Source organism: Pezoporus occidentalis, unplaced genomic scaffold, assembly GCF_034315485.1.
Source record: "Pezoporus occidentalis ecotype Australia unplaced genomic scaffold, CSIRO_AGI_Poc_V1 ctg132, whole genome shotgun sequence".
NCBI lineage: Eukaryota > Metazoa > Chordata > Aves > Psittaciformes > Psittacidae > Pezoporus > Pezoporus occidentalis.
In genome coordinates, this window is record NW_026913126.1 from 909,971 (window position 1) to 930,652 (window position 20,682).

The 20,682-nt window shown below is 38.7% G+C and overlaps 1 protein-coding gene across 1 annotated transcript in view; it reads right to left on the reverse strand.

Moving 5' to 3' along the window:
- CTNNAL1 (catenin alpha like 1) overlaps nucleotides 1-20,682 on the reverse strand; it is a 54,679-nt gene that overhangs the window by 13,008 nt on the left and 20,989 nt on the right. The window contains exons 3-9 of the mRNA XM_062608961.1: nucleotides 17,000-17,187; nucleotides 12,455-12,574; nucleotides 9,802-9,891; nucleotides 9,331-9,501; nucleotides 8,047-8,247; nucleotides 5,292-5,378; nucleotides 1,615-1,773 (exon numbers count right to left, since the gene is read on the reverse strand). Coding sequence (XP_062464945.1) covers nucleotides 1,615-1,773; nucleotides 5,292-5,378; nucleotides 8,047-8,247; nucleotides 9,331-9,501; nucleotides 9,802-9,891; nucleotides 12,455-12,574; nucleotides 17,000-17,187 — 1,016 coding nt within the window. The remainder of the gene's footprint in view (nucleotides 1-1,614; nucleotides 1,774-5,291; nucleotides 5,379-8,046; nucleotides 8,248-9,330; nucleotides 9,502-9,801; nucleotides 9,892-12,454; nucleotides 12,575-16,999; nucleotides 17,188-20,682) is intronic.

Sequence of the window (20,682 nt, forward strand, 5' to 3'; positions counted from 1 at the left end):
AAAAATATGCTTTCATTAGCAGTGAGGAAAGGTGCACATGCACAAAGACACGCACACAGAGCCACAGGGTTATTGATGGTCCTTTCAGAAACTTGGAGACCACACAGCTGGGTGTTTCTCAGGTAGCATTTGCAATAAAAACAGGGCTAAATCCTGACTTGGAATGCGTAGAACACCACCATGAGAAAGAAAAGTCTTAATAAACAAATAAAAATAAACCAACAACAATTTCACGTTTATGACTGAATAAACCTGAAAGCTAATTAGGCACCTACAGAACATGGAAAAATTGTAGCATAAATGACTTCACCAAAACAGGCTTACTCAGCAATTAGCAGCCATGTGGAAAATTCTGGCTTTCATCACTCAGGGGAGTGAATTATCTTTGAGCAAATCACCAGCAAATTAGGGAAGAACTGTTTCCTTCCACAGTAAGTAAAATGTAGTTTTGTTTTGTTGGCTTTTGTTTTTTCTTGTTAACAAGATTAAGAGTGAAGTTTGGCCTGAGAAGGAACATTGAAGTTTTCAGATCAAAAGGAGCATTTAAAAGACAGAGACAGCAAATATGAAACTAATGGCACTGTCCATCATCAAAAATGCTACAAGGCCTCACACAGAAACATTATTTACTCTCATAGTTATGCCTGGAAAAGAAAAGAAAGAAAAAATTGTTGTCTCACTGGAACACTACTTAAGTCACAGAAAAAGGAAACAGTAAAGCTGAAATTTAAAGTCCACAGCGTTGATTTGCCAGCCCCAGAAATTCAAGGGTGATGCTTCTGCATATTCATACTTCTGGGATGAATCCTCAAGCCCCATACAGTATCACAATTTTTTTTTTAGAAATTGGTAAGATTTATATTCCACGAAAGTACAAGTGTTGGCATCACCATGTTCCAGATCAAAGTGATGGATCTCTGCATGTCTCCTACTGGTAGAGTTACTTCTGCTCATCTGTCAGATGAGAGCAACACATGAGATACATGGCAGTCATCCCCTCCACAGGCACTCCTAGAAACCATGATCTAAAAGCCACGATCTCTCAGTAGTCTCAGAAGTCCTATTTGTTCACGTGTGTGAATACTACGCATATGAAACCGTGTTAGTACATAAAACATATACACTGCTTTTCACAAAGCAGAAAGATTTTCAGTGGCCCTCTTGTCTGACAAAAGCTACACAAGATCTTCAAAACAGTCAAGTTCACTGCATTAAGAAACTTAACCCTACATTCCCAGTGCTCTTAAAACACGTCTTCAGATTCAGCTGTTGCTGAATGCCTACTGCATGAAAGAAAAAGGCTATCATCTCTATTTGGATCTAGAAACCTGTTTTTTTAATGATTGTTTTAGTCACAATATATACATAAGGATTGAGGCTAGATTCAGGAGGAAAACTGAGTATGGCTGTATATCCCTTCTACAACAACTGTATGCCACAGTGACACCTCTGGCTCAGACCCTACCAAGAGTAATACAAAATTCAACAGTATATCAGGAAAATAAATAAACATTATAAAAGCACAGACCAAAGCCTTCCTAAATAACAGATTAAGACAAATCTGGCCACTCATTTTCTAAGTGCCTTACAAAATGAAAGCAGCTGTGAACTCACCTCAACAAGTTGTTCTTTTTGCTCTGATAGCTTGCAAGTATATTCTGCTACAGCTTCAAGATTTCCTTCTACTCCTGTGATTTTTAATGCTTTGAGAACCATATGATCTGTATGGTATTTTAGCAGATCTGCTGCCAAAGATGTTGCTGCACTGTGAACCTTGAGAAGCATTAAAAGAAGGAGAGATAAGCCATGGGAAGAAAAGAAATTAATCTACTACCAAGTAAAATAAACTTAAGAGACAAGCTGATTTTTCCAAGAAACAAAAAATATACTGCTATGAAAGCTCCTATACAGCCTGCATATTTTCTGGGACTTTAATTCTTCAATTACTGTTCAAATGACAAAGATAAACTCCAATGCACTCAAAAAAAAACAACCCCCACAAGTAAATATGGAGAGAAACAAAAGGGCAGGTGGGTAAAATGAGGACATGAAGTTATGGCACTACTGCTTTCTGATAATGCTACAGCTGGGAGAAAACCAGGTGCATGAATTTGTGCGGCACAAAGTTCAGTGTAAGCATGGCACAAAGGCTACTCGTCATGAAGAACACACATTGAACCGCAGATCAGACTGAAGCCAAACAGTATCTGAGATTATAATATATTAGAAATTAAGTTCCTATGAATAAACTGAATTCTGAGTTATGCAAAGAAAAAAAAAAGTCAGCTTGTGACCTGGCCTTAGAAAAATAAAAAAGCATCTTTTCTGCAAGGAGACTCAAGCCAGAGATGGATCTTGAAGAAGTCTCACTCTCCATACACTTCTGACAAGCAAGGAGAAGCATCCCGTTGAAACGCATCCCTAAATCCAGATCCACTGTCAGACCCAAGGATCTGCTGAAATCATGCTGTGACGAACTCTGCCTGACAACAGCTATCAGTGACAGCTGATTCTAGTTCGACAGTGACTAGTCATAACAGGTTTACCTGTGACTGACTTGACTTAAAATCAGCCCATTTTAAAAACATAAGTGAAACCAAAATAGTGACCTTTGTAGAAACAGCAGAGCATTCTTTTGGTCATAAGACTATTACAATTTTTGTATTAGTACCCTCACTTTGCCAGACTGCACTGAATATACAACAAACTTGGTTATTCATGAAAAAAGTTTTTTTTCAAGTTCTTATGAATACAGTGAGCTTGAAATTGCACCACTGGTGGGCCTCAACTGTGTAGATAAGAGAGTATTTACTAGAATGATATGTTGCGGGGTTATTCCACTGGTCTCTACCCTATTTTATCCCCTTCCCCAGCAGTACTTCCTCTGCAGTCCAGAATTAAGGTTGGGGTTTTTGTTTTGTGGGTGGTTTTGGTTTGTTTTTGTTTTCACACAAGAAATCTGAGCTGTTGCCTCAAAACTTTCTGTGACTGTTTTCTAGAGACAAGAGAAAAGCTATGACAACCTGTTATAAACTATTTTAAAGCATTGCTCGCATGCCATTAAAAATCAGCACAAACCACTAATATCCTTTCTTCAGACCTGACTTCATTTCTGATATTTGCAAGGCTTGTAATATTACAGTAGGAACCGGCAATTCTCATTTATATATAGCCTACGCAGAGATTACTTTTCATCAGAGAGTCTTTTCATCCTGATCTAAAAAAGAAATGAGCTTCTACTTAATGCTGTGTCTCACTGTTAGAAAAATCAACTCAAGGAAGGAACATACCTTTTGTTTCTTACATAAAGTGACAGAGATGGGAAAGAACTACTTTTAACAGGGCTGTCTTGTGTTCTCAGCCACCCAGGCTCTCTCTTTAGAGTCACAGTACTTCAATTTCACCAATATAGATCCTGGTTTCTGGCTGATACACTGCAGCACTCGAAGTCAGACTGACAGGACAGTCCTCCTTAGCCACATACAGAAGCATGGCTACTAGATCAATCTAATCACTACACAGAGAACAAGGAAAACAACATAATACTCTAAATTTACTTCTATGAGTAGCATGAATCCTGTGTATTTTAAAAAAGCCTTTAGTAAGCAAACTTTCATGCTCTACAGATCACCAAAGCAAGTCATACAGAACTTAGGATTTGTCATTTAGAAATCCATACCCACTCACTGAATTTGCTCCATTTCTAAACCAGTGTACTACATTTTCCCCTGCATTGCTTTCAATATGGAGCTACACCACAGGGGACAGGTAAGCCACTGTTTTGTATTTTATGCCATCTCTGCTAGTTTACAGAGGGTAATTTTCTATTATTGTCACCTGAAAAAATTCTTTAAGTTAAGTGTGGTAAATGTGTAGTCTTTGTTGTGTAAGATCTGCACAAATAGAAACCTGTGGGCAGGACAATAAGGTAAGATTTACATTTATGGAGCTGCAAGAAAATACAGGGTATTAATGACTTCTTCCACATATCATATTCCAGCCATGTTTGGTTTTATGATCTATGCAATTATATAGTCACATACTATTTTGACTAGGAATCTTCCCTCCTCAGTCAGCACACAGGAGCAATGTTACTCAGAAAGGATGATCTTACAGTTAAAGCAGCTGAACGCCACTCCAGAGAAGCTCTGCTACTGCCTTCCTACATAATACTGACTGAACAAAAAAACCATTAATCCAAGTGTACTAATTATGTACCCTCCATTTCCTGGGAGCCCAACACACTGCCTGACAGCAGAAGTGCAAAACACTTAACTGCAACTGAAATAGGTTCAAAGCACTGTTCAAATCTTCAGGACAGCTGCAAGAATTACATTCCAGAAAAGGAAATTTCTCATTCTACCCCTATTAAAAAATATGCAGCACTGTTTTTTTGAGCAATCATGGTTTTCCAGTTACAGCAGCTTGAGAGTTCAGTCTAAGCAAGTTCACCATACTTCCCTAACATCTTTACACTGTTCTGTAGCCTAGTATTGAAACCCTCACTGTTCTTAGCTGTCATTTCTCCATCTGTTGTCTTACTGTAAAGGAACAGTAATGTGAAGGTTATTGCAAGTATTTTGAAAGCTGCCAGAAACTAGTAATCCTGTATTTGGCTCAAATCTGTAGAACGGACAAGGCAGCAATGCTATTCATTAACGGAGAGGGGGACAGATGAATGCACACACATGTCACTGATCAGCAAGTGCAGTCCACCCCATGTACCAAATGAGGCAGCTATCTCATATGTGTATGTAAGTTGACATCTAGCATGCTTGCATTTAGGAAAAAAATGATTTACAACAGGAACATACAGAGCTGCCAAATGTCTAGAAAAATACCTGAGCGTAAGGCACTATCGTAACACATTTCTGCTATAGAAATCAACAGAAGAGGTTAAGTACAAACAGACAGCAAATGTGATTTATTCATTTAAGCACACACTACAAGAAAAAGTATTTAAAACAGTGATACACGCATCCCCAGGGAAAGTTTAGCCTTTACATTTAAAGTAGTGATTATATACGTAGTACTTATGTTCAAACACTTACCTTTTTTATTGTTGTCAGTTAGCAAAGAGACTACGTATCTTAACAGATTTCTAAGCATTTCTAGTAAGGATACAGAAGACGACTGCGTACCCGCTCCCAAATGTAATTCTGATTTAGCTACTCTTGTCCATAAATAGTTCCTATCTTTTGAGGGTACACGATCCTATTTTACAATTTCGTATACAACAAGCAAGAAAGTCACGCTTTTATTCAGTTTATGCTTGCTTAAACTAAACTTACCTCTCTTTTAAGTTCATTCATGCACTGGCATGTTTTTAAAATAGCTACTTCCAAGTCTTCCATGAGATCCTTTGTCTTCTGGTTTTGCTACAAGCCAAAGAAAGCAACAGACAAAACATTATACAAATACCCCAGCAAATCTCACCCTCACATTATGTGTCATTACTTCAAGTTGCTTTAGAAGACAGCCTTTCCTTTCTGGATGTAATGTTTTCATTCGCACATCTTATGTGTATTCTACTTGAAAAAGTCTTTTATAGAAACAGCTATCACCAAATCAAATCTAAAACTAATAGTGATCCAAATTAACTGACTGTTTCTGCTCAACAGCAGTTTATTTCTAAAGCTCACTGAGCTTTTCTTTTTTCCATGAAATTCACAACTTCCAAAATTCTTCTATCTAAACATCCTAAAGGACAGCAACAGCTTAAGGCAATTTTTAAGTAGTTTTGAAAGGACAAAGACCCTTTTAAATTAAAGTGGTACCTAAAATATACCAAAAGTTCTATACTTGACTAAAAAAAGGTTACTTAAAGCATCCTTGTAAGACTCTAGATCATTCTCCATATAACTTAAAGGAGTACACTAGCCTACAACATTTTATTAAGGTAGCTTCAAGACAGAGCTGCCACTTCTGCAAACAGCACCTACCTATGGAACAACCCAGATGCCAAGAGACACACACTGGGAAAAGAGTTAAGTAGCAGTAATTTTGCATTCTTCCCTGAAATACATCGGAAACAATTATCCTAGCTGGGACTGTTAAACTAGCCATAGCTGAAAAAAAATATTAGTGTCTCAGAGTCCAAATTAACATAAACATACACAGACAAAATGTGTGTAGGTATAGACATGCATACTCTCCATTTTATTTAAAGGAAAAATCACCCACCCAAGCAAATATGGCAAGTTTTTCAGGTATTCTTATCTGCAAAGCTTTGTCTCAAAGCTACTTATCTCTCAAATTTAATGCTTTAAGTAATTTGTGTAAGTGCATTCTATGTGCAACTTTTTTAAAACACAAAGTGAAGGAACTGTCTAGCCAAACTATGGTTACAGGAAAACATAAACCAGGAGAGTATTTTGTGACCTTATGAGCTCAAACATACACAGGAAGGATATCAGAAGTATTTAAAATTAAATGAACAGCAGTAGGTTATCTGTTTTGCTCCAGCTTCATTAACATACAGTAATACAAGAAAGAGCAATCAGTGATGTGAGTCAAACCTAAACTTGAGACTTCTGTTTAAAAACACTCTGCACTGAAGACTCACAGTTACTCTGCTTGCTGAAAGGAAGTATGGTGAGCAAAAAGGGAGACAATACGGCACTCTTAAGAGCTCTACATATCACCCAGTTCATGTATCCTTATCACCAATCCAGCCTGAATTACATTACATCCCTCAGAAAATATTCACCCTCTGATGAAGCTGGTGGTTATTCATTAATGAAAACACTCAATGCACAAGCACACATGTGCATGCCCAAATATTTTCATGGATCGTATATATGCATAGTCTTGCACTAGGCCCTCATTTCTATCACTTGAAACGTGGCATGTGTACTATTTAGAGGTGACCATTTTCTACCGGTAACAGAACTTTGAAATACCCAAGTGCACTGGTTTTGGCTGGGATAGACTTAATTTTCTTCACAGTATCTGGTATGGTGCTGTTTTGGATTTGTGACAAAAACGGTGTTGATATAGCACTGGGAAGTGTTAGCTATTGCTGAGCAGTGCTTACACAGCTGCCTATCAGTCAGGGCTAATCACCAACACCAAGCTAAACACAGTTTTAGTTTCTTATATGGCGTTAAGGAGTATATGTTATTATTATTCTATACGTGTCTTCTCTGTAGTAACAGCAGTCTGTATTATCAGTAAGATTTATATGCTGTTCACACTGCATTACTGCATTAAGAACATCTGACTGCAGTATCTGATTCAAAGAGGAGAAATGGAACAAAAATGGTTTCTCTGAAGTAAAAACACTCAGTTATGTAAGTACCCTACACTAGTACACATCTGCCACATTTCACAGTTTTGGTAAGATTTTGTGCTATACGTTTTTCCCAGGAACCAGACCAAAAGCAAGTCAGCATCAAAGAAGCAGCTGCATTTTCCACCTCTGCTTTTCCTCCCCCTTTTGCATTTATGTTCTGTCATCTTCAAGGGACAAGATAAAAGAACTGACAGAGGAAGGCTTAATGTGCTACTTCTCTAAAAAAGAAAATTATCGGTTAGATCTTGTAAAAAGGACAAACAAAAATTCTCTGTAAGCCTTCGTGTGTCCTTCCTCCCTTTCCACAGGATTACAAAAATGTGAATTTTTTAGAGTATTTTCCTTTTCAATAGTTCAGGTGTGTTCCAATTCTGTTGAAAACAAGTAACAGAAACTGGTCACTGCCATGGGACCAAGACCACTGAAGTCTCTGAACTATTCCACCAAAGACCTAACTGTTTAAGACTGAGCAATATAGTTCCATTTGCCTTCTTGTTTCCACTTACAGCTTCATTAGCCCACTGCCACCAGTATCTTAATTTAGGCATCAAAGAATCAATGAAGCAACACCACTGGGGCAGGGACAGAACATATTGAAACTGCCGAAGCACAGAACAAACTCTGGCTTCCTTGATCAGCCCTCACTGTGAGGAACACACAGAGTTCTCTCTTCCTAGACCAGAAGAAACACTGCATTAAAAATGGCTTCCAAAGTAGAGGTGAAAAGATTTACTTTGCTAAAAAGCTCTTACAGCTTGCATCCACACTGAAACCAGCTGCTCTAGTTCCATTTTAGCCTGTTTAGACAGCTCCAAAATATGTTCTCTGTGCTCATGACTGGTATAGGCAGAGTCTGTGAAGTCCTCCGTATGTTCCAGGATAACTTCCAGCATTGTTGAAAGGTTCTCTTTTGAGAGAAAATAAAGATTCTCACGAAGACCCTCCACCTTATTCTGGAAAAGAAACACAGCAGTTCTTTGAGAATTTATGTGGCTGCACGGTTGCGGCACAAATGCGGAAAGCAGATGCATCATTTTACATTTTCTTTTTCTCCTCAGTGCTTTCTTAATTATTCACATTTCTCAAAGTATTCCAATGATTTGCTTTATCCAGACATCCAGCTAAGGGTTTAGTATTTTTTTTCTTAATTTAAACATAATAACACCATCAGCAAATTACTGGCCATTTAGGAAAAGTAACAGCAAATACACAACTGTTCCACTTCTGTCAATAAAAATTTTTAAGTTCAGTAAGTTTCAGAAATTGTGTGTTCAGGTTTTGTTCAATCTTTCCACATCTGTATCATCTCTTTTGAGTATTTTTCTAAATATTTACATGTAAGAAATTGAATAATTTGAGACATTTCACAAAAAAAAAAAATCAGCCAAATTCTAAATGGAGGGAGAAAATTAATAACAAAATATAATTAAAAATAATAAAAACAAATAAAAAATAAACAAGTCACAGACTCCTAAGAAATAAGACATGGTTGTTCGCAACTGTTCTTAATCCAGTAGGAAATTTAGAAAAGCCTTTATCAGGAAAAACTGACTGCGCTACGAGATGATACAATTTCAACTCATGATACTGCCTTTGAATGACGGTTTGCTTTTTTAGATGTCTGGATTAATATTTTTGTGTGCAGTTTTAAAAATACTACCAGTTAAAAAGCAAGAATTCTTCTTCAAAAACAGTTTTAATGAAGTTCTGATAGATATCCTGATACTCAGGTTTATTCAGCATCAAGGCATCACCTCAACAAACATTAAGAGTTCTGAATGCACCCTCATACAGGCGGAGATGGCAAATATCAAAAGGTGCCTTCTGGCAACAACAATGAAATTATAATCATCTCTTGCCAGATTCTATACTATTCTGGGACCGTTATTTAAGTTAACACTGCTGAAAAGATGCAGGTCTGCCATTCTGAATTTAACAAAAGCAAAACAAAACAACACAAAACATTTACACACACATCCCTTTCTAGTTTTGAGATAATTTATTAGACCCTAGAAAACCATACTATTTCCACTCACCTTGAACTCTTTGATACCAGAATATATGCTGATGGGGGCCATTTCACTTTCTCCATTTGGCCTTGAGTCAGTTACAATTTCTATTACCTGTTCCAAAGCTAATCTCATTCGATGAAAAACTCCTTCTTTGTTTATACGAGCAGATTCACAGTCTGGATGCCTCAGGCAAGTCTTTTTAAAGAAAGCAAAGTTAAGTATTACGAAAGAGCACACATGCGGTATAGCGAAATGAATGATTTCTGCTAAGGCAAGTCTAAGGAATGTGTTAGAATATAATTAATTCTTTGTGTTAAACTGCTACTGTGTTAAGTAAATTCATACCGTTCTCAAAGATTTTCCTCCACTCATTCTTTACTCTTACACCCTTCTTTAGCATGAAGTTTAGAGCGGGGCTGAGAAAAAAGAGTCAGCTATCCTGCCAGACACCATTCTCTGTGATTAAGCTGTGTAATAGCATGCATACCCACTCACCTTCGAAGCAGTTAGAAGCATCATGGTGCACTTCTCAAGAACAGCCCTAGATGCTGCCATTCTAGCCTTTTTCTTCTCATCCTTCAAATCCTAAACACGAAAAGATGACCTGAATATTATGCAATATCTAAAATGTTAACTGCTTGTGAGAATGGAAAAAGGAAACTCTTGCAGATGGATGTGTTGTAAGAAAGCTTCTTTATGTCTGATAACTGCTATTTTCAGCCTAACTCATGATCTAGAACTTGATTTTCAGATAGATTTTAACTTACGCATTTATTCTTGGCTCTATTCAATTGATATTTCAAAGAAGGAAGATCTCATAGAGGTTGTTATGTAAACTGTCACTAATTTTGCTATCTTTATCACACAGCATTATTCATAAAACAAAAATGAGGAGAAAAGAATAGCCGACTAAAAACACCTTTTGTCTACCTGAGTGTTATATTTACTGCACACCAGTAATAAAGAAAGTTTTAGAAGTCTAAAAAGAACCCCGCTTCCTCTGTAGAAAGTCATTAAGTACAGAAACTTTTCAAGAACTCCACAGGAGAGGGATATACCTGTAAGACCAAACTACACACCCAGAAAGGTTCATCAAAAGGGAAGAATTTAGAGTCTGAGTTGGGATAGGGGTGGGAGAGAGGGAAGAGGGGAAGATATTAATCCCTCAACATGTAAGAGGGTCTAACAAGAGGAAGAACTTACAAAACTGCAACTAAGTTCTCAATGCTCGCAAAGATAGCTGCGTACTATTTCAGTGTTAAACAAGCAACTGAATGGGACCAGCTGAAAAGGGAACAGTTTACAGCATGGAATTAATCCCAGTTTACTGTAGTTTAGCAAAAACCATGGATAAATCACAGCAGCAGTGTGTTTTGCCACCTTAATAAAAATCTTATTTAGCAACTGCAGAAAATCTTTAAGATCTTAACCACAGAATCAACCAGGTTGGAAAACACCTTTAAGATCACCCAGTCCAACCCTTACCCCAGCACTGCCAAGGCAACTGCTAACCCATGGTACTGAGGGCCTCGTCTACATGATGTTTGAACACTTGCAGGGACCGTGACTCCAGCACTGCCCTGGGCAGCCTACTCCAATGCCTGAGCACCCTTTGGGGAAGGAATTGTTCCCCAGCTCCATCTAAACCTCCCCTGGTGCAGCTTGAGGCAGTTTCCTCTTGTCACATCCCTTGCTCCTTGGGAGCAGAGTCCAGCCGCCTCCAGGCTCCATCCTCCTTTCAGTCAGTTGTAGAGAGTTATAAGGTCCTCCCTGAGCCTTCTCTTCTCCAGACTAAACTCCCCCAGGTCCCTCAGCTGTTCCTCATCACACTTATGCTCCAGGCCCAGCACCAGTTCCATTGCCTTTCTCTGGCCCCGCTCCAGCTCCTCAATGTCACCACAATTAAAAGCAAACTACAACCAAAACAAACAACCCACCCCAAAACAGCTAATTTCTGAAATTCTGACATTACATTCTGATAAATCTGACTACACCCAAGAGTTTCTAGCATACTTATTATTAATTATACTAAGGAAAAATACCCCAAATAAAACTAACAGTGCCACATAGCAGCCTACACCCTGTAAAGTGAGCATATCAAGCAAGTCCTGACACAATTTAAAAAACAGTAATTAAACACTCTTTCCAAAAGAAACAAGTGGACAAGGACAGGAGAGCCAAAGGCCAGAGACAGTTCAAAAGATTATAACTTACTGGCAACGCACCTTTCTCTTTCCAAGGAAGAACTGCTATGAATATTTCAGGGAAAAATAAAGACAGTTCATTTCCGGGTATGTATTTCCTTTAATTATATGTAGCTTTTCAGAACCTAATCTTTGATACTGAGCATGTACTTAAACAGACTCGAAACACATCAACAGTAAAAGGAGATGCATGAGGTTGGCCAATTCCTTATACAAATTAAATTCTGGATTCTGCTGGATATGAGGGACCCTGCATACCTGTACCAGACCCAAGTTTAGCTCTGACTGGGTGATTTCATTGCCAAGGGGAAGTAACTAGAGCTCACAGCACAAGTCTTAGGCCCCTCAAACCTTTTATTTACTCAGAAGTAGCAGCAAAAACCTTCCTGCAAGAATGAAAGGCTCTTGAAAGAGTAGCTGCATGAGAGAAGTAAAAAAGCCGTTATGCTGACTTAAGGAAGTTTTGACCTAAATGTAGAAAAATATTAATAAACAGCCAACAAGCAAACCCCAACACAAACCCTGTAAACGCTCTATCAGGATGTAAAGATTTCTCTTTTGGAGTTTTCTAAAATAATTGCCTTCAACTCCCTTCACTGTGAGCAAACATCAAATGTTTGTCAAGTAAGAAAAATTCTCTACCAAAGTAATAAGCCATAAAAGTTAGAGCCAAAAGATGGTGACTGAAGCTAAAAGAACATCTCAAGTAACACGCCCCCAGGCTTCTGGAATATACACAGATCAAACAATGCAGTGACATTTCTCAGGCTGAGCTTTAAAAATCAAAAGACCTCCTTCCTCTACCTGAAGGAGAAGTTAGGCTTCAGAGGTAGGACATCAGCAGTTTTTTATTAATCATCCTACAAAAACCCAAACCTTCCAGTGAATCATCAGACGAAAGCGATGCCTTACAACATCTCTCACAGCTTGTTATTAATACTTACATTTTGCCGATCTCCAGTTAAATGGGCAAACTCTACCATTTCATTTCCAAACTGGCTGAATATTTGTACAAACTCCTGGAAACTACTGACTTTTTCTAGTTGTTCCATTGTTGCAAGAACCTGCAAGATAAGGGAAAATACTATAGATTATCAAGGTCCTAAACAGAAAACATTATTACTAAACTAGAAATATTATTTGCAGACACTTCTAAATCATATTGTTTAAAATGTATAGATTTTCTATACATTCATAACTCAACAGCTGGAAATCAAGTCCAGATTAACAATCATGCTTCATTCAAAATGAGTAATTTGTTGTCAAACCTCAAAAAACACATTCCTCACTCTTTCCAGTATAAGGAGTAATAGTATTGCAGGATTCAGTTTCCAGATTTAGGAAAAATGTTATTGTCATTAATTTGAAAAACAAGTGCCTGAAATTAATACACAGATTATACCCCTATGTTGTAACACTCAAAGCTCAATTTCAGAACTACAGTCAAACAAGTGCTCTAATGGCTGCGTGTGTTAAAAAAAGTGCGACAGCATTCCATAAAACAAAAAACTTAGAAATTATTTAAGATATAGTTTTATACTTTCTATAACAACTTACTCTAAACTCTGAAGATCTTTATTTGCTCTGTGTAAAACAAAGAACTAAATGTACCCAGGTTGGATCAAGCTCTTACTCAAAATACTAAAAGTATGCAAAAATCAGCATTTTTAGAAAAAAACTTTCAGCAAAAATTATCATATTGCTTACAAACTACCTAAGCTATCCTGCTGAAGTCACTGCAGTATGATTTCTAACAGAGATTAACATGGGGGTTTTTCAAATTAGAGGTATAACTTCTAATCCTAAAGCAATCTCTTAAACCCACTACCTGTCTTCAGCAGGGAAGACAGTCAAAACAGGTTTTTTATTGTGTTTCAGACTGGAGATAAACAAGATACCACATGAAAATTTAACAGACTACTTGAAAGGGAGAAACTTGAATTTATTTTTCCTTTCCTGGGACAAAGTATCTCTCTTCCCCACCTCCTCAAAATAAAAAAGCATTCTACATACCTGATTAGGACAAACTACCCCCTTCCTGCAACCCAGGCAAACCCTCTTAGAAGCACCTACTAGTTTGTAATACAGCAGATTATAACTATGAGGTTGAGCAGCTATGTAAAGCAAATGCTCCACTAAATCCTGCGAGTACTGTGGAACTGACTGTTTTATCACACAACATTACACTGCAGTATCCGAGTGTCTGATGTTATGCAGCCAGTTCCACAAAGGCTTCCATGAGACGGGAAGAAGCAGGGAACCACAGTACTGGGAAAGTGAGGATGTAGAAAAGTGAATGTGCAGAAAGAAGAAAACATACAAATGAAGGTCCAAGTTTCTCTTCTAAAATTATTAGATTAAAAAATCATAGTAGTTATGCTCAATAATTCTTGGTTTAAGCAAGTATAGTACTTCAGGAATATGGTCTTGGTTGCAAGCAGCTTTCTTGCAGTTACCCTAGAGCAAGTGTTTCTGCCAGGACAAATCTCTTGTCAAGGAAAAATTTCAGTGAAAGCACACGCACTTCCATTACAGCTAACAATTCTAGACATTTCAGGCAGAGCTGACATTCCAAGAAACTACAATCACGGAGAAACCATACAGACAGCTCTAAATTTGTCTAAACCTTATTCAAGATGCTGTTATAACGCAGAATTCCTGTTATGCCTTCATAATTTTTCATTTAAAACTTTCTTCAACATGAAATGCAGACACAGTAATTAAAAATGTTGTAATGTTTTTAAATACACAGCTAAAAATATATATCAGAAAAGGCTTTAAGTTCCTATTAATAGCTGAATTAGAACTTGGTATTACACAGCTACTGCTGCACTATGAAAATCACCTTTCAGACAGTGGTTGTAGGCTGACATCACTTCAGGGCACATTCATATTTTGATCCAATCCACACAGTGCAGCAACAAACCCCACTACCTGTCACTTCCCTGTTCATTGTTCTGACACTCCTAACCTGGCTGATGACAGTAAGCGGAGCAAGACTTTAAGTCACTGATGCAGTGACTAAGTTTGATGGGCAGTGAAACAGATTTAGGAAAGACGTGGGCAGGAACTTAAGAAATGCGCACAGTCTAAGAACACAGGGATAGTATATATGGTGCAAAGGATGCAGAAACAGGAATAGGATCATTAGGCTTATCAACTAGAGGTTAGGTTCTGGAGCAAATCACCATTCCAGAAGATCTCAATCACATCATCAGTCTATGAGATTGGGCATCCAGTTACTACACTGTTTTTCTGTCCTTTGCCCTTGGTTGACTTTACTGTTCTTGATTCATATGAGGAAGATGATGATGATAATGAAAATTAAGGTGTTCAGAAAGAGGCAGCAAGAAAACTGGCACTGAAAGTTCAACATTGGGCATTCTAAAGGGAGCCTACAAAGACACTGGAAAGGGACTCTTCATCAGGGACTGTAATGATAGGAAAAGGGGTAATGGGTTATGGGTTTTAACTTAAACAGAGGGAGTTCAAGTTAGATATAATGAAGAAGTTCTTTACCGTGAGGGTGGTGAGTCACTGGAATAGGCTGCCCAAGGAAGCTGTGAATGCTCCATCCCTGGCAGTGTTCAAGGCCAGGCTGGACAGAGCCTTGGGTGACATGGTTTAGTGTGAGGTGTCCCTGCCCATGGCAGGGGGCTCAAACTAGATGATCATTAGGTCCTCTCTAACCACAACCTTTCTATGATTGAGTCTCTCAAATGAAAACACAGATGAGATCTTCTGGAACAGTGCCCCAGTCCAAGAAGCCAGCATCTGCTCCAGCTGGCAGTACTGATGATCCTGTTCCTGCCTTTCCATCCCCTAGACCATATTATATTACACTGTCTCTCAGTATTTGCATGAACTTCGTAAGACCCTGCCCACATCATGCCTCTACCACAGTATTTCTTACAGGAAGAACTGCTTTGCTACCCATTATACCTGTATTTGACACGCTTCTCAGGAGTGCACTCTACAAATATCAGTGTGCCTGTATAAGACACCATCATTTGCTTAATTTAGTACTAGAGATGTGAATTGTTCTACTGGTACCATAAACAGAAGCAGACCTTCTGAAACACATAGACTATGAGTAGAAAGGAGAATTCAGTAAATCTCAAAAGAACACTAAGACTAGGGTGACTTTGGCAATCAGAGTGAGACACACTTACTCTGGAATCTGAGACTTCATTTTAAATACCTTCAAAATTAAATCTTGCACCTGTCATTACTATATTCATGTCACTATATATAATGATGATAGTTCCATATATATTTAAGACTATCATAAACTATGCCCTGCTGCTGAAAGGATGTATCTCTCCTTATCCTTTCATGCATGGTACAAGCATTTGCGCAGTTGCTCTGTAGCCTAAATCTGTGTTAGCACTTTTGCAAAGGTAAATTAACTCTAATCACTGCCTGGCTGCAGGTGATGGCAAAGTTCATAAAAGGCAGCAAAAGGTATTAAATGCACCATTCTAGCCTCCAGTGCAAGAAAAGACCAAAGCTGAAAGTAACTTCAGCAAATTAATATTGATAAAATTGTGGCCACCTTCACCTACTGGGAGAAGAGCACTAAGACAGCAAATCAGTGCTGCTATGTCCAAAGTCAGACTGAAGCAGATATTACCATGCTTTCTGAATACTGGACTAAGTAACTTGAGTGTCCTGGATCTAGAAGCTGCAAAATAGAGACCAGCATGTCTGGAAAGCAAACTGGGACAAAGGAAGAGAGATGGCAAAAGGAGTCAATGGAGGAAAGAGAGGCTCTGCTCTGGATAATGAGCTGAATATTGATGGAAAAACTCAGGCCCTATCAGGCTCTCATTTTTCAAATATGAGGTTTTTCTATTTTTGTTTTAGCACATCAGAGGAGCAAAAAAGAAAGAATACCCTACAGGCAAGACAGTGCAGTACATGAAATGTATTACGCTTGAGGTTAAATGGGCCTTCGTACATTATTTAAATCAACTAAGTAATTTCAAGACATGTTAAACAGCACAAAAAACTTTTCATGTTTAAACCTCACTTCACTAGCACAGACTTCCACCAGCATTCCTCTCGGCTTCTTGCCTTAAGACACATTCACAATGCTCTCCTTGTCTTGATCCTGACAATACAAACATCCTGTCCTTAGCAAGTGGAAGCTTTTACTGGCATTTTACTGACAGACATACTTTCCACCTCACAGTAAACAAAGTTAAATGAGCAGTAACATTGCATCTTCTGCAGCATGCTAAGTCAACAGAGCAATAGAGGCCACACCAAATGCATGAAGTCACTGAAAACTGGTATTTTATTCATCCTGGTTTATAGCCATCCCCTTTCAGGTATCTGGCAGACGAACATGTGCAAGGCGTTCACTTTTACCTCTTTATTTCGCACTTTCCCTGAAGATGTAATGAAAATACCATTTCATTTACCACCACTCTTTAGCACTGACAGCAGGTATCAGTTAAACAAAACAAAAAAGAAGCTACAAATACCTTGTTTCTGGAAGTTATAATTTGCTTAATAACAATTCTGTCTGCTAACACCAGCACCTTTGTGACAGAAGACAGCAACAGCCTTGCAGCTTTTACAACACCCGTTTTGTCTGTAAAGATAGTTATGTGACTATCAGATTCTGGGTGATCCAAGCTTGCCACATCCGTAAGCTGTGCGATTGTTTCACCTAGAGGGAACAAAAGAAATAATTAGCATTTGATACTTACAAGAAGAGGAACTGGGCCATTAAGCATTCTTAGCTTTTACTTTTGGTGATTAAAACAATTTCAGAGTTAACTACGACTTTTATATTTCACTTCACTTCCTTCTACTGACTGTTGGTGGCACCCTCTCCATATTTAAATATGGGCCACTGTTCAGTACTGCTTCATTCTTCCATCTGTAACACACACTAATTTTCTTACAGTAGTCTACATATTTGAGGTGGAGCGGCTGGAACTGAGGAGTGTGGAGGGAGAAAACTTTCAATAGGAGGTATTTTTCATACTTTTATAGCAAAAGTCAGATCAATGGGCAACGCAGCATCAAACCACAGAGTGGGATGCAGCAAGGAAAAACTACAAATTCCCCTCTGCTTTTGGAATTTCAGATAGTATTCCCATAATTTATGGATTTCCTATTCCTGTAGAAGTCTTCAGGCAAGAAGAACAAAGAGATTAAAACTTTAAAACAGTAACTTTATAATTTATAGGACTGAAGCATAATAGGGAGATTACTGCATTTATGTTCATAGGAGGACCATCAAATAGTATGTAGTCAGAGACAGGAGAGAAAAAAAGGCAAGGAAGCACCAATTCTCAGTTCCTAAGCATCTTTTTATCTTATCAGCATTTAAAGTGATAATAGTTAAATAGCCCTATTTGACACCTTTTATTTTTTAAGTGGTTAAAATGTCTACAATGTGCTGAAGCCAATGCATCTCCTTGTCTGATAAAAATCAAAGGCTCCAATTACATTAAATCTTCTGGAGTACCCTCCATAACAGTGCAATAGAGGAAAGGCATAGAGCAGTTTCCTATTCGATAAGCACAGGAGGAGGGCTGGGAGACTGAACTAAGGCAAGCTCTGAGACATGCTTTTTGTTGGCATGCAAGACAAGATGATCAACCCACAACTAACTTGCAGATCACCCCTGAAGACAAAATCTAGGACATCTGATTGAGTCCCCTGTGACTCATCTTCAAAACCTCAACTATGATAATCCACCTAAGCAGACAAAATACACCTAAAACCTGGTAAAGCCTGCGGTTCCCTACAAAGAACCTGAGGGTGCATTATTACTCCGGAAATACCACACATAAACACTATGGAACAAGAAAGGCCTGACAGCCCTTCAAACCACAAAGCTCCACACTTCATAGTGTTTACGGATAGCTTTCTCTCTGACAACTGTAATCCCTTGAGCTCCTAAATTGTCTGAATAGTTACTGCACTATGGCAAAGAATTTCCAGTACTTTGCTAGGATCAGGCCAGGTCACAAAAACCATGCCACAAATACTCAGGGGGTCTCACTAGAATAAATATGCAAATATGATAAACCAAGGAAGGGAAGGATACACAGCATCACTACCCCATTCCTTATGGTGTAAGATTCACCTTCTTGAAGATGAATTATCAAGTCATAGGTGAAGCATCTAGTCATACAAAAAGTAATCAGAGAACACAGAAAGAGCTGCAATATCTGCCTGTCAAAAGCCCCAGACAGCCATCCAAACTTGAAATTTCTGACAACATTACAAAGGCTTCCTTCTCTGCCTGCAGATCTGCAACTGCAGGAACAGGAATGGTGCTGTTGGAGTAAGCTATAAGGAACAAGACCTATTAGAGTAAAAAGACTAAGCTAGGGACTATTTAAGCCAGCTTGGTATATACATCCACAGGACACATACAAGAGTGTCAAAGGCGCAGATCACTGTAATTCTGCTATCATGTCTGGAAGATTGTAGCAATTAGGACAGATTTCTAATACTAGAACGGCAACTGTCAGACCCACCTTCAAGAAGAGCAACAAGAAAAATTCAGGCAATTTTGGGCTAGTCAGCCTCACACAGTTTCCAAGAGTATTATTAAAATCATTTTAGAAGCCCTTATCACATACAGAAGAAAAAGGCAATTGGGAAAAACCATCACAGACCTGTGAGGGTGAATAGTCTTTTATCAATCTGAATGTTTTATATGATAACATGACACCGTCTCTAGAAAAGGAAATAATGGATGCCATGTACCTCAACTTCAGGAAAGCTTCCAATGTGATCTCCCATAATGTCCTTACAACTAAATCATGAGATATGGACTGAACAGGTAAACAAATAAGGTGGATATGAAATGGACCTGGCCATCAGGACAGAGGACAGTAGTAAGTGGTACAAAGTCCAAAGGCAGTCAATTACCAGCGGGGTCCCTTGGGGACTGATACAGGGCATCCAGTGGTGTCCCTCAGGGACTGCTACAGGGCATGAAAACTGTTCCCTGGGTGATGGGCCAGCATGTTCAGCAAAAATACGTGAACAATACAAAACTGGGGGAATGCCTGATATGCTGGAGGAGAGGGCTGCTAGACAGGGGGATAGGAAGCTGGAAAAATGACCTGACAGGAAGCTTGTGAAGTCCAACAAAGCAGTAATGCCAAGCCCTGCATCTGGGCCAGGACAGCACCACACAACAGTACAGGCTGGGATCAGCTGTCTACAGAGAACCTTTGCAGGGAAAGACATGGTGGTCTCAGTGGACAAAGAGTTGAACTCCTGGAGTGAGCAATGATGGCCCGCTGCATTCTGGACTGTTAGTAGGGGTGTAACTGGCAGGCTGCAGAAATGATTCTTCTCTTCTGTTTGGCACTTGGGAGAGAGCAGCTGGAGTATCATGGCTAGCTCTGGGCTCCTCTGTACCAGGGAAAACCCTGGCATAGGGGAGCAGGTGATGTAAGTGATGAGGTTGAAGGAAGAGAGTTTGTTTTACCTCAAGAAGAGAAGGCCAATGGCAGTTTACTGTGGTCTACAACTACCTACCTAATGGGCAAGTATGGAGAAGACAGAGATAGACTGATCCCAGAGATGCACGGTGACTGGACAAAAAGCAATGAACAAGATACAAGAAAATACTTCTGCCACTGTAAGGGTGGTCAAACACTGTAAAAGGTGTACATGAGATTGCATGTTCTTCATTCTTGGGGTTAAATGTCCCTTCAAACCTAAGTTATTTTGTGGCTCTATTTATTCAGTTTAAATTGTTGGTTTTCAACTTTCTTAATTTAGTCCTTTGTCCAGGAAGATAAGGCATTTTACTCCATGTCTTTCTTTAGGACTATGTAGTCAACTGGCAGAGAATACTGCAAATGCAATGACACTAATTCATTCCTGACATGTGTTTTCTCTTTTAAATTAACCAGCTTTTCCTAGTTCTGGGAGGAAAAAAAGAAAATCCAAAAATGTGCTTCTTTGAGTTACATTCCACTCCTATACTGACACCATAAACACTGACATACTGCAAGACTAACATTAGGCAAAATCTGCTACATGACCCTCTGCAGTGTTTTATGATTCTATTTTGAGTGAATGAAATTACAAGCTTTATTACAAGGAAATAGTCATAACAAGTCTGAAACACTTCAGATCACTGATTACACCCTTCACAAGAGACAGATATAACATCTGTCATCCT